The sequence below is a fragment of the Mytilus edulis genome, chromosome 9 (genome assembly GCF_963676685.1).
Source record: "Mytilus edulis chromosome 9, xbMytEdul2.2, whole genome shotgun sequence".
NCBI lineage: Eukaryota > Metazoa > Mollusca > Bivalvia > Mytilida > Mytilidae > Mytilus > Mytilus edulis.
In genome coordinates, this window is record NC_092352.1 from 70,894,020 (window position 1) to 70,906,034 (window position 12,015).

Genomic DNA, 12,015 nt, shown 5'->3' on the forward strand with positions numbered 1-12,015 from the left:
TACAGCATACTAGTAATTAGTTTTAGTGTGGTTGACAACCGAGAAATCGAAACAAAACGGAATTTCGGGACCGGGTGACATTTTTCAAAAATGCGAGTTAAGTGCCTTGTGTTATATAAAGGTATATAGGATTTTTTAGAGACAAGTGCCTGTGTTACTGCATCATTGATATTTACCAAAATATCTCATTTTCATTATGCAGTGTTTTAAAATATAAGTTGTGTAAGATCATTCTATACCTGTTATATTTCAGAAGATTATACAGGGTCAGATATTACTTGGTAAAGTCATACAAGGAAATGTTAGACTTGAAAAGTAATACATGGTAAATTACAATGTAAATATGATTAGGTTATACATTGTAAGGTTATGCAGGGTAAGGTACAAATATTTGGTAATGTTATGCAAATTAAGAAAACACAAGTTGTTTTTTTTTTCTCGATAAAGTTATGTATGGTAAGGTTACGAATGGGAAGGATTATACATGGGAGGGTTACACATAGAAGTGTTATACATGACAGGATTATACATGGATTGGTAATGCATTGTAAGATTGAGACCAAACATGATAAAGCTATTCTTGGTGTAATTGTGCTAAGAAAGGTTATGCACAGTGAAGTTCTACTGGGTAATGTTCTATTTAGTAAGGTTATACATGGTAAGGTTAAATACATGGTAATGTTATACATAATAAGGTTATACTTGGTAAGGTTATACTACGTAAGGTTATCTTTGATAATGTTATGGAAATGCGTGGTTTGGTAATACTTCGTAAGGTTATAAAAGGTATGGTTATACATGGTAAGGTTATTCATGTAAAGGTTATGATTGGTAAGGTTAAACATACCGGGGTTATTCATAGTTAAGTTATACTTGGTAAGCTTATACAAAGTAATTTAATAAATGGTATGGTTATATATTTGAAATTTTACATGGTAAAAATATGTATGATAAAGGAAAACGCATAAGACTTAACACTTTTATTTGGATAGTTTTATAATATAATGTTATATTCCAGTACTTTACAGTTTTACTATAGTGAGACATGAGTAATAGCTGTAATACTGTTTCACGTTGCCTTTCCAAACACTAATCTTGTCGTTGACGTTTAGTTCTACCACTGTGTTAATAGTACCAGAATTGAATTGCTTGTCATGGTCAGGAATGTATCCAGGAACAATCATTAACTTATTTTTTCTCACTTCGAAGTATGCATGACTCGTTTTTGTCATTATTGTTACGGAAATGTGATACAAACCAGCATATTCGCAAGTAAACACGCCTGAATTAATAAATAGTGAGATATTGTTCACGCCGACAGATGTTCTCTTTTTGGGGAACTTGATCATGCCATCACTGGTAGGATTTAAGTACTCATAAGGTCCACAAGAGGTGAGTGCCACTGAAAATAGTAAAAAAAATGAAATTAATAATCACACATTTATTTTGAATAAATAAATAGTCTTGAAAGAGATTAAAATTGATATAATTGTTGAAGATCCTTTCATTCTCACACTTATCTGTGATTTGACTTGCTTAAATGTTTTTAATACAGTTAATGTATTGTTAATCAACTGTCTATTTCGGGATAATATCTTTTAGATAGGTATACCAGGAATATTCGAATTAAGATTATGTTCACCGACATCAGTGTTACTGTGCATCTTCTACCTCAGTGGATGTTTTTTTTCAAATTATCTACGTAATCAAGTAATTTTCAGTGAATCATCTTGATATAGAGTTTTGAAATTAGTTTCTATTTTGTTTAGTTGTTTGTCACTTATTCATTTATCTCAATTAAGTGCTAAATCATTCAACAAACCAAAATAGTTTTATTTATGCTCGTCGGACAAATATCCCTTATTGTCCTTATTACCCATTTCATATAATCGACAATGAAATTCTTTTTTAGCTTTTGTCACTTTTTCTCACCTTTTAAACAAGGGATGCAGATGTTTAAAACATTTCTTACCAACTTGGCTTTTGTCCCCAGCGGGTCCCTTATCTCCTGTTTGTCCTTTGTACCCCATTTGACCTTTGTCCCCTAGTGAACCCTTGTCTCCCATTGGACCTGTGTTGCCAATTGAACCTGTTTCGCCTTTACTACCGACTCGTCCTTTGTCTCCTATCGGACCTTTGTCTCCAATAGAACCTTTGTCTCCATTTTGACCTGTGTTACCACTCGAACCTTTGTCTCCTATATCACCGATGTATCCTTTGTTTCCTACTGGACCTTTTTCTCCCATTGGACCTTTATCACCAATAGGACCTTTGTCTCCAATTGAACCTTTATCGCCCTTTTGACCTGTGTTACCACTCAAACCTGTGTCTCCTATGTGTCCTTTGTTTCCTATTGGACCTTTATCTCCCATTGGACCTTTATTTCCAAAAAGACCTTTCTCTCCAATTGAACCTTTATCGCCCTTTTGACCAGGGTTTCCACTCGAACCTTTGTCTCCTATATTACCGATGTGACCCTTGTTTCCTATTGGACCTTTGTTTCCAATTGAACCTTGTTCTCCAATTGAACCTTTATCTCCGATAGAACCTTTGTCTCCAATGGAACCTTTGTCTCCAATGGGACCTTTGTCTCCCATTGAACCGTTATCTCCAATAGGACCTTTGTCCCCAATTTGACCTTTATCTCCCTTTTTACCTTTGTCACCATATGACCCTTTGGCTCCCATTGAACCGTTATCTCCAATAGGACCTTTGTTCCCAATTTGACCTTTATCTCCCTTTTTACCTTTGTCACCATATGACCCTTTGTCTCCAATTGATCCCTGGTGTCCAATTGAACCCTTGTCCCCCATTGGACCCGTGTTGCCAATTGAACCTTTGTCTCCTATAGGACCTTTGTCTCCCTTTTGACCTTTGTCTCCTATAGGACCTTTGTCTCCCTTTTGACCTATGTTCCCAATCGAACCTTTGTCTCCGTTATGACCGTTTTGTCCTTTGTTTCCTATCGGACCTTTATCTCCAATAGGACCTTTGTCTCCGATTGAACCTTTGTCACCAATTTGGACCATATTTCCAGTTTTGATTTTATCACCTAGAATATATTGATTTTCACTTAAGTTTTTGCCAGGTGAAATTACTTTAAACAGTTCATCACTCTTTGTGCTATCCTGTTCTCCCATATCTTTCTCACATTTCATATTTATTCTCGATGAGTTAAAGCAATTGTAACATTTGTGGATAAAACAAGCAATAACTACGTTTTTGTAATTCTGGGTATGCACTTATTCTTCTTTTACACATGTTTTGAAATCATTTTATCTCAGTTTAAAAATAAAAGTCGAATTTATATTAGACTTTATCCGAAGCATTCCTTTGCTTATTTTAGGGTACATAGACCTAGGTTGTAGCACATTACTTATTAAAAGTACAGGTCTATTTGTAGAATGTAGCATAACCTTTCAAGTCACACAGATTTATATATTGTCAAACATCGTGAACGGTTTTTTTTATCAAGACGACGAGATATGTTACGCAAAAATAAAAACTCGCATTTTAAATTGCGATAGCGAATTTTGTTTGCATTATTTTCTAAAATCGTGAATATCTATCTCGCATACTTGTCCATTGTTAAAAAAATCGCAATAAAATATGCAATCAGATAATTCTAATTTTACAGAATTAAACATCTCTATCACATAAATGCTTACAAAGCATTGGGGAACCGCATTTACACACATTTCTGATATAAGAAGTATCTGTCCTTAACCCAGGGCACTCAAGTGAAGTTGTTGTGTACCTTTGCTCAACTACTATTTCTATCTGAGAATCTTATTTTATGTCACTTTGATCCTATTGAAAATAGTACGCATTCTAATCCCCACCCCTGAATATTGCAGTCTTTACTAAACAGTCTTTAGAATTGTGGATGTCGGACACGTTCATGAGACTGATATATAAATTTATATTTCTGTATTAAAATTTGGTAAATTTTTAATTTTCAAATATATCACCGTAAAGGTTGCACTTTGTAAACACAGCTGTTTCTCAAACCACACCTCTTTTGGGGAGATATAGAATATTCATAGAAAATTAATTTTGTTGTCGTACTGGTTCCCAGTTATGATCTTTATGTTTCATCTCGTAGAGACATAACTTGGCAATGTTACCAGTAAATTTGCATATGCATACCAGTCATTATTAAGTTGACTTACCAACTGGATTTATCAGTTGTATATGTCTATTTGAATCATAAAGTTCTGACACATTTGTTTTCAGTTGTTGTATCTGTGTTTCAACTGTTGACTTTTGATCTATGCACACTGAAAATGAATGTGAAAGTTCCAGCTAAAAAAAACCAGCTACATATAGTACTGGATATAAGTAAATATTCAGATTATTTTTAGGTTTTCCTTTCTGAAAATGACCCTAGTACATATAGCACCTGAATTTTCCAATATTTCAGCAAGGAAATAACATATCATTACCATACTACCAAACAAATACTTGTTGTTTCAAAACTATCTTTTCATACAGTTAAATATATTTTTCTCCTGAAACATTCAATACGAAAAATGCAGAGAAACCTTTTCCGCCAAATGTGTGTTTTTAATCTTGTTCACTCACAGCTCACAGAGCAATCTTTAATTTCAATAATGCTGGTGTAAGAAACATAACCTTTTCAAAAGGATACCATTCGTGAATTTTTTTTATTTTGAATCTCAGCAGCGGACATACTTAAAAGGAGCAGTTATTTATTCAATTAGAGGAGAAAACACAGAAAGAAGTCACGATTTATGATACCCAAGTAAAATAAAGTGAAGACATGAAAATAAATGAAAACATGATACTTACCTTTTAAATATAAGACAATGACCGAAATTGCGATCGAAAAACAAAAAAATAAAACTACTAAAGAGTAGATGATCAGTTTATCTCTCTTCCGATATTCGTCTTGGATTTTGTATAGTTTAGCCCACACATCAGCTTGACCTGCTTGATATTCCAAATTAGCAGATTCTTGTGTTTGCATCACGCTAACTAATTCAACTTTCTCACCCATTATTTACCACATATAACTTATTATATATCTGGATTATTTATTTAGCGCTAATATAACGAGCGTGTACTCATCAAGTTGGTACTTTAAATAGCATCTTCTTCTAACTTTTTCTTGGTAATGACAACTTCCTAGTTGATCATGCCCTTAGTGACATGGAAAAAAATAGAACATTTTGTTGGTACTATCATAAAATTCATACGTAATATAATATACATAATTGAAATTGAAATTTGATATCTCCTCCTTAACGACTAACAACATCCCAAGTGTCAATTATCAATTGAATCAATTTGTCCTTAGTGCTTCTCTTAAATGGGTTTCAAGTTTAACGAAATGTCGTGTAAGGGTTGAGTTCCTATCAATTGCCATTTGATTGGGGACTTTCCTTTTTTAATTTTCCTTGGAGTTCAGTATTTTTGGGATTTTACTTTTTGCTTAGTCCGAAAAGAAAATCTTGAATCATAACAAACAAATGATAAGAAGCTACATTAACAAAAGAAAAACGTTAAAGAATGAAAAACTAAAAAATAATTAGTAGAGAGATATGAATAAATAGACGTTATACAATAACCAAACGAGAAACAACCTTTTAAACATCAAAAGCATTAAATAAATCTAAAATAACTTTGTCATACTAAGGTACACAAATGTATCCAATTGAAATTCATATGATTCATGTAAAAAAGTTATAAAAGGTACCAGGATTATAATGTAATACGCCGGACGCTCATATCAAAACAGTTAAAAAGCCAAACAAGTACAAAGTTGAAGAGCATTGAAGTCCCGAAATTCCAAAAAGTTTTGTCAAATACGGCTAAGGTATAAGGTGTAGGTGGGATTACAAAACTGTGATTATCCATTGCATTGCATTTACATATATTTTAGGTACTGACGTTGTTTTATCATCTTGATAACGTGTTTTAGTATTCTATTATTTTTCTTTGTAAATTATTACTCTTACTGTTTAATCCATTTTTGACATTTTACCCTATAGTGTCTGTTTATTTTGTTTACCCACATTACTGTCACTACAATAAAGTTTTATTCGACTAATGACCTGAAATCAGTAATATATCTTTTTTAGGCCAATTTTGCATGAGGGAGGTCAAACCTTAGGTCCCGTAAATTCCAAAATTATAAACGGGCACATTTAGATATGTTTGTAATCATGTCAGTACCGAAGTATTGACTACTGAGCTGATTATACCCTCGGATTTCACTGTGTATTTTGCGCCATATTTGTTTATTCCACATTGGATGAGTTTAAAGATAGGGATTGAGATCTCTCAATAAACTCATCAAAGATACCAGGACTAAATTTTATATTTACGCCAGACGCGCGTTTCGTCTACAAAAGACTCATCAGAGATACCAGGACTAAATTTTATATTTACGCCAGACGCGCGTTTCGTCTACAAAAGACTCATCAGTGACGCTCGAATCCAAAAAAGTCAAAAATGCCAAATAAAGTACGAAGTTGAAGAGCATTGAGATCCAAAATTCCTAAAAGTGTTGCCAAATACAGCTAAGGCAATCTATGCCTGAGTCATGGTTAACCCTGCCGCATTGGTGCACCTTTTCCAATTTAGAAATCGCAAGCCTTGTTAGCCTTGTGTGTATGTTATTTTCCTATATTGGTTCGTAAGCATGTTTCAAAGCTAAGTGTGGCGTTATTTTTGCTGCTATTGAATACGTTATTGTTAAGGGAATGCCAAAGTCATTCTCCTGGTGTGGGATTTTCTCGCTGCATTAAGACACCTTAATGGTCTGGAAATGTTTTCAGCTCTTTGGTCGAGTCTTTGTCATTTTGACACATTCCCAGTTTCCACTTTCTATTCCATTAAAAAAAAATCGGGTTAGATCGTATAAATGTAAAAATTGATACCCATTTCTTAACGATGAAAATATTAATGCACGCGTTTCTATCTCCACTATACATAGCATGATTTTCTTATATTGCGTCGACTAACGCAGTTTTATTATCATCTGTTTTATTCTTAAATTATAAATTACATGTAATGATATTAATTGTAATTCATATTTTTATAAAAGTGACTATCTAATTAATATAAAATTGTACTTGAAGTGTGAACATTAGACACAGTACGACAAAATCGCATTTCGTCTACAAAAGACTCATCAGCGCCAATCGAAAAAAAATTAATGCTAGTTCATGACAACACAAACATATAAATGTTTTTGAAACATAGTTTCTGTCTTTTTTTTCCTTTGATGTTTTTATGAAATAATTTGCTTAAAAAGTGTGGTGAGGGAAAACCATGGTATATTATATGCAAATTTATGTTACCATACTTTGCTAATTAAATATGCAACTCGACTAGAATCCAAAGGAAAAAAGGCGGAGCTTCAGCCATGGTATAACATATTCATTTTCATGTTATTCCATGGCTGAAGCTCCACCTTTTTTTTTAAATGTATCCGCCTCTAAAATATTTAGGAAGCTGTAAAACATACTAAAAGGTCAAGTTCTTCATTTGTTTTCATTTTATAAGAAAAAGCAATAAATTATGAGTCCCACATTTCAAGAACCCCTTTTCAAACTATATAGGATTGTTACGAATTTCCTTAATTTTGGAAACAATTACTAAATGTTTCTTCTTTCAGTTTTGAAAAAAATAAAATGTAAAACTATCATTTCCTTTGCGAAAATGCAATTAAATTTCGATTTAAAAAGGGGGGTATCTATACAAAAAGGAATAAATATCGGCTACAAATATCTGTGAAAAAACATGATAAGGGGACGTACACTATCTATTGTTTTATCATTAAAATTGTGTTTTAATAAATAATCTAATAAAATAACGGAAGAAAAGCATTTTTCAATTAGATGAAAATTCTGTAAAATATGATTAATTTGTATGATACATTGAAAAAGAAAAAACAACAATTCTTACCGTCATTAGAATAATTATTTAATCCTTGTCGTGGAATCCGACATTTTTGTTTACCTCAGTCTGATGACATTATTTAATTACCTGCGCCTACAATCATACACGGGGCGCAAAACTAAATCCGACATTTTCTTTCATTTTTTGCAAATTCGAAGCGCAAAAGTGACTAGCTTGCGCGAGCTTTCATTTCATTGGATAAAACTGTAACGTGATCAATTTCCAATATTAGTTGAAGGTCTTGAAGCTGTCAATCATTTTATTTATATTACAAATTTTATATACCATGTGTCTTACTCATTAACATATTTAAACAAACTCATCCTTCGGATTCGTTTGTTTAAATATGTTAACTCGTAATAACCATGGTATATATAGTACTTGTAAAATAAAATGCGACGTGTTCTATGGTTACTTTCTAAAATACAGTATGAAATATAAAGAAAAAAGTTTAAGGCCAAATTATTAAGAGTTAAAAAAAAACCATCTCGCTTAAACTCAGTACCAATATTTCTATCCAATTTGTGTACAGATTATTAAATAAACTCTGACGCTTACCCATCATCTCTTATTATTCATACTCTAAACTTTAAGACCTTAATTAAACTATATCAAACATGTTAATAAAAACTAATAATTTGCACTTGATACAAGTATAACCAAATGTGTATTAAGTTATAAACATTATTGGTAATACTTCACTTGAAATCCCGAACCCTTCAGTAGTTATCTAAATGTCGATTTTAGTCACTTCAACAAAAGTACTTAAATATGTAAAAGTGTCGAATGATTTCCGCAAATTGTCCTAACTATCTCCCCTCTTACAAGTATTATCAAACGTAAAGTTTATGTTGTTCCTTCCATCTGGTTTAATAAGTCGCCATTGTAGTGGCTCTAATATAGACAAAAGAACGCGTCTGGTGTCCTTCACAAGGAAGCCTGGATTACATTTTATAACAAAAGCGTAAAATTAAAAGGTCAAAACGACAACCACGTGTAATCATTCGATACCATGAAAAGACAAATTCAAAGGTAAATTTGAAGGAAAAAGGGAATGCATTGTAACTCAGAGTTAAACATGACTAGTCTTCAGAAGTATAGAGCTAAAATGTGCCAATCACCTTACGAGCGATAAAGAAATTAAAATGAAATTACACCACAAGCATCAGTTACATTACACATGAAAAAAACTGGCGCACTTTAGTATAAATATGAAACAAATACAAAAAACATTTAATAACCAAATTAGGTAAAGTTGGTTTTAATTAAACATTATAATTTTATCGGGTGAGTTTTTTTTTTCACAAATGCAAACATCGATCGGAAGTCGACCACATCGGTCGATTTTGCGCGTAACGTTGGATATTTTGTTCGCATAGAAATGGCATCTAAAGCCAATATTAGCCACACTTGGTCTGATTTGTACTTTTCCCGTTTTCACCATATCAGCAATACACAAAAAAAAGGTTATGAGATTTACATGCTTTAATGGAGGAGATTGGTACATCGATAAACTGGTGCCTACATTTATAAAAAAATATCTAACCATTCAGAATATTCGGTTATTATAGTTACAAAAGGTATCAGGATTATAATTTAATACGCCAGACGTGCGTTTCGTCTACATAAGATTCGTCAGTGACGCTCAGATCAAAATAGTTATAAATTAAATATTAATTGTGCAGATGTTTTATAATAATGCACATTTATCACATATATATTTCCTACTTCCTCTGCATACATTTTTTTTCGTTATATCCGGATGAAATCTAAATACATATAACCTATTAAAATGCAATTGCTTTCGGATAGATGGCAACAAATCAGGAAATAGGAAACTGGCCTTGCAGACATAACATTGCATAATATTTTTTTCAAACTAGGGATAACATGGATATTTATATATATTATACATTTATTCTGCTTAAATGTAAGTGAAAAGTTGAGCTATAAAACTTTAAAAAAAAAATTCTATTGGTTTATCCTTGGGGATTACTCTATCAATATTAACACAACTACAGAATAAAAAATCTTAATCTTCAGAAGTTGTATTCGTCGTTTGATTAACTCATAATAGGTACTAGAAATAATATTTGAATGGCATTTCGTCTAAAAAATACTCGCTAGTGAACCTCAACTCAAAAAGACAAAAAGTCCAAAAAAATTGATTAGAAATTGTTTATCGTTTTGTACTTAATGATCCACATTATCGTGTGTTTGTACAACTACTAGTAGTATTAGTTCATGTCATGCTACTCTTGTAATTCTTGAAGCATTCACAGATATATTTACGTTCTTTATCGTCCATTTTGATAATCCTAAAGCTTTTGAAGAATGATGTTAGCAATGTTTTAAACGTAAACAACGTTTCTTGTCATGTTGATAGGTTGATTCTGGCCTTTATCTTTTTATTTAGTGCTGAATATGGATCAATATGGAGCGGTACAAAACTGAATTTACGCCAATCATAATTTTTCGTCGTAAAAACTTGGGAATGACCCGAAAACACAACAAATCAGCTCGCGGCATCTTACAAACATCGTGTGTAGATGATTTTGAGTATAGTCCCTCGACCACTTAACAAGAGAAATTTATTTGAATTAAAGCATCTGACTCGGAGTCAGAATTTATAACGTGTACTTTGTTTTAGCTTTCATTATACACATGTTATACTGTTTCTTAGTTTTTTCCAAGACTAAATGTGATATTTTATTTTAAACAGATATTAGCCAAATCCATGGAAATGTTTGCATAAGCTGGAGTTTATACGAGGATCAGCTTAGAATAGTGTGTAAAACAGATGATTTACACTTACCTATCGTATTTTTTAATCCGTCTGGTGAATCGGTAGCATACTGCTCGGCCCCAAACACAACGACACAGTGCCACGCAAGTCTGCACACGAACAACATAACGCAAGACATAATATCTGGTGAAACAGTATATGTCGTTAATCGAGCCCTAAATAACCTTCCATTAAATGATACATGGGGCTGCTACCATGGATTTAAACTTGATAAAGTCAGTGTGGAGGTTACAGTGCCGAAAAGTATAGGTATAAGTTTACTTATTATAAGTGAATATATATATTTGTTTATGACGTTAATTAAAGTTTGAATAAATAGTTTATATATTTCACAAGCTAAGGTAATATTTTGCGTCAAGTAAGTCTAGAATTGGAATTTAATTCAATTATTTCTTTTTAATGGAGAATTAAAATTTGAATCTATTCATTTTGTAATTTTGGTTTCAAGATTTTTCTTTTACATTGGTTATACTATTGGCTCCTTTTCACAGAGCAATTGCACAAATAATGATCTAAAGTTATTTAAAAATACCAATGCGCACAACACACACCAAAATAGTATCAACAGAGGAAAGATGCTTCGTATTTTTTCTATTCTACGCTAGTTGTCTAACCTCTATTCATGTCTGAGAAAATATGATAACTGCTGAGACTTTTATTATCAAAAAGTTTTTCATTACAATAAGCATTACTCAAATAAAACAATCCACAACATATATAATATATTCAATCTTTTTTTAGGTTTAAAAGTACAACTTAAAGTTACTGTCAGTGGACCTAAGTATGTTCAAACCCAACAAAAGATACTATTGTTTTGTACCTCGAATACAGACTCTAAAGATTCCTCAGCTTATTTTCATATTAACAATCAGTTTCGTACAAAAATATATAAAAACGCGAGTGGCTGCTTCTCAACCATAGATTCGTCAATGTGCCAGAGTGGTGTGTGTCAGTGTCTGTCAGATGGCAGAAGTTTTATTTTACAATATGATGCAGAGATACCTAGAGGAGTTCTACAATTCAAATGTTCTATGGATTTCAAGATCTTTGGTACCATATCAGATTGCCTTTTTATGACTGTAGTTGGTGCGTATGAATGTTGAATATGTATAGGAGTTGCAGTTTAAGGGAAATATATATTAGAGACCACCGAACAGGAATTAATAGGACACTTCACGGCTTTCAACAATGAGCAAAGCTCATACATATGTTTTGGTATAATTCATGTCAAAAACCGAATCATTTGAAAAAGTAATATTCAAAGTCACAGAAAAACTGAC

The 12,015-nt window shown here is 32.4% G+C and overlaps 2 protein-coding genes across 2 annotated transcripts in view; one reads left to right on the forward strand and one right to left on the reverse strand.

Moving 5' to 3' along the window:
- The window catches only part of LOC139488960 (uncharacterized), a 32,112-nt gene that overhangs the window by 15,764 nt on the left and 4,333 nt on the right, over positions 1-12,015 (forward strand). The window contains exons 2-3 of the mRNA XM_071274947.1: positions 10,652-10,984; positions 11,477-11,821. Of these exons, the coding sequence (XP_071131048.1) occupies positions 11,665-11,821 (157 nt within the window). The 5' untranslated portion in view covers positions 10,652-10,984; positions 11,477-11,664. The remainder of the gene's footprint in view (positions 1-10,651; positions 10,985-11,476; positions 11,822-12,015) is intronic.
- LOC139488956 (fibril-forming collagen alpha chain-like) lies at positions 968-5,182 on the reverse strand. Its single transcript, XM_071274943.1, has 4 exons — positions 4,813-5,182; positions 4,173-4,280; positions 1,973-3,052; positions 968-1,402 (listed from the first exon to the last, which is right to left on the reverse strand). The coding sequence occupies exons 1-4, from the start codon at positions 5,018-5,020 to the stop codon at positions 1,023-1,025; spliced, it is 1,776 nt and encodes a 591-aa protein (XP_071131044.1). The 5' UTR covers positions 5,021-5,182; the 3' UTR covers positions 968-1,022.

Bases quoted from the DNA above. Each gene is read 5' to 3' on its own strand.
- LOC139488956 (XM_071274943.1), bottom strand. From the start codon at position 5,020: ATGGGTGAGAAAGTTGAATTAGTTAGCGTGATGCAAACACAAGAATCT. The intron at 4,281-4,812 runs GTAAGTATCATG...ATTCATTTTCAG, and splicing joins CATTGTCTTATATTTAAAAG to TGTGCATAGATCAAAAGTCA. The intron at 1,403-1,972 runs GTAAGAAATGTT...TACTATTTTCAG, and splicing joins TGGGGACAAAAGCCAAGTTG to TGGCACTCACCTCTTGTGGA.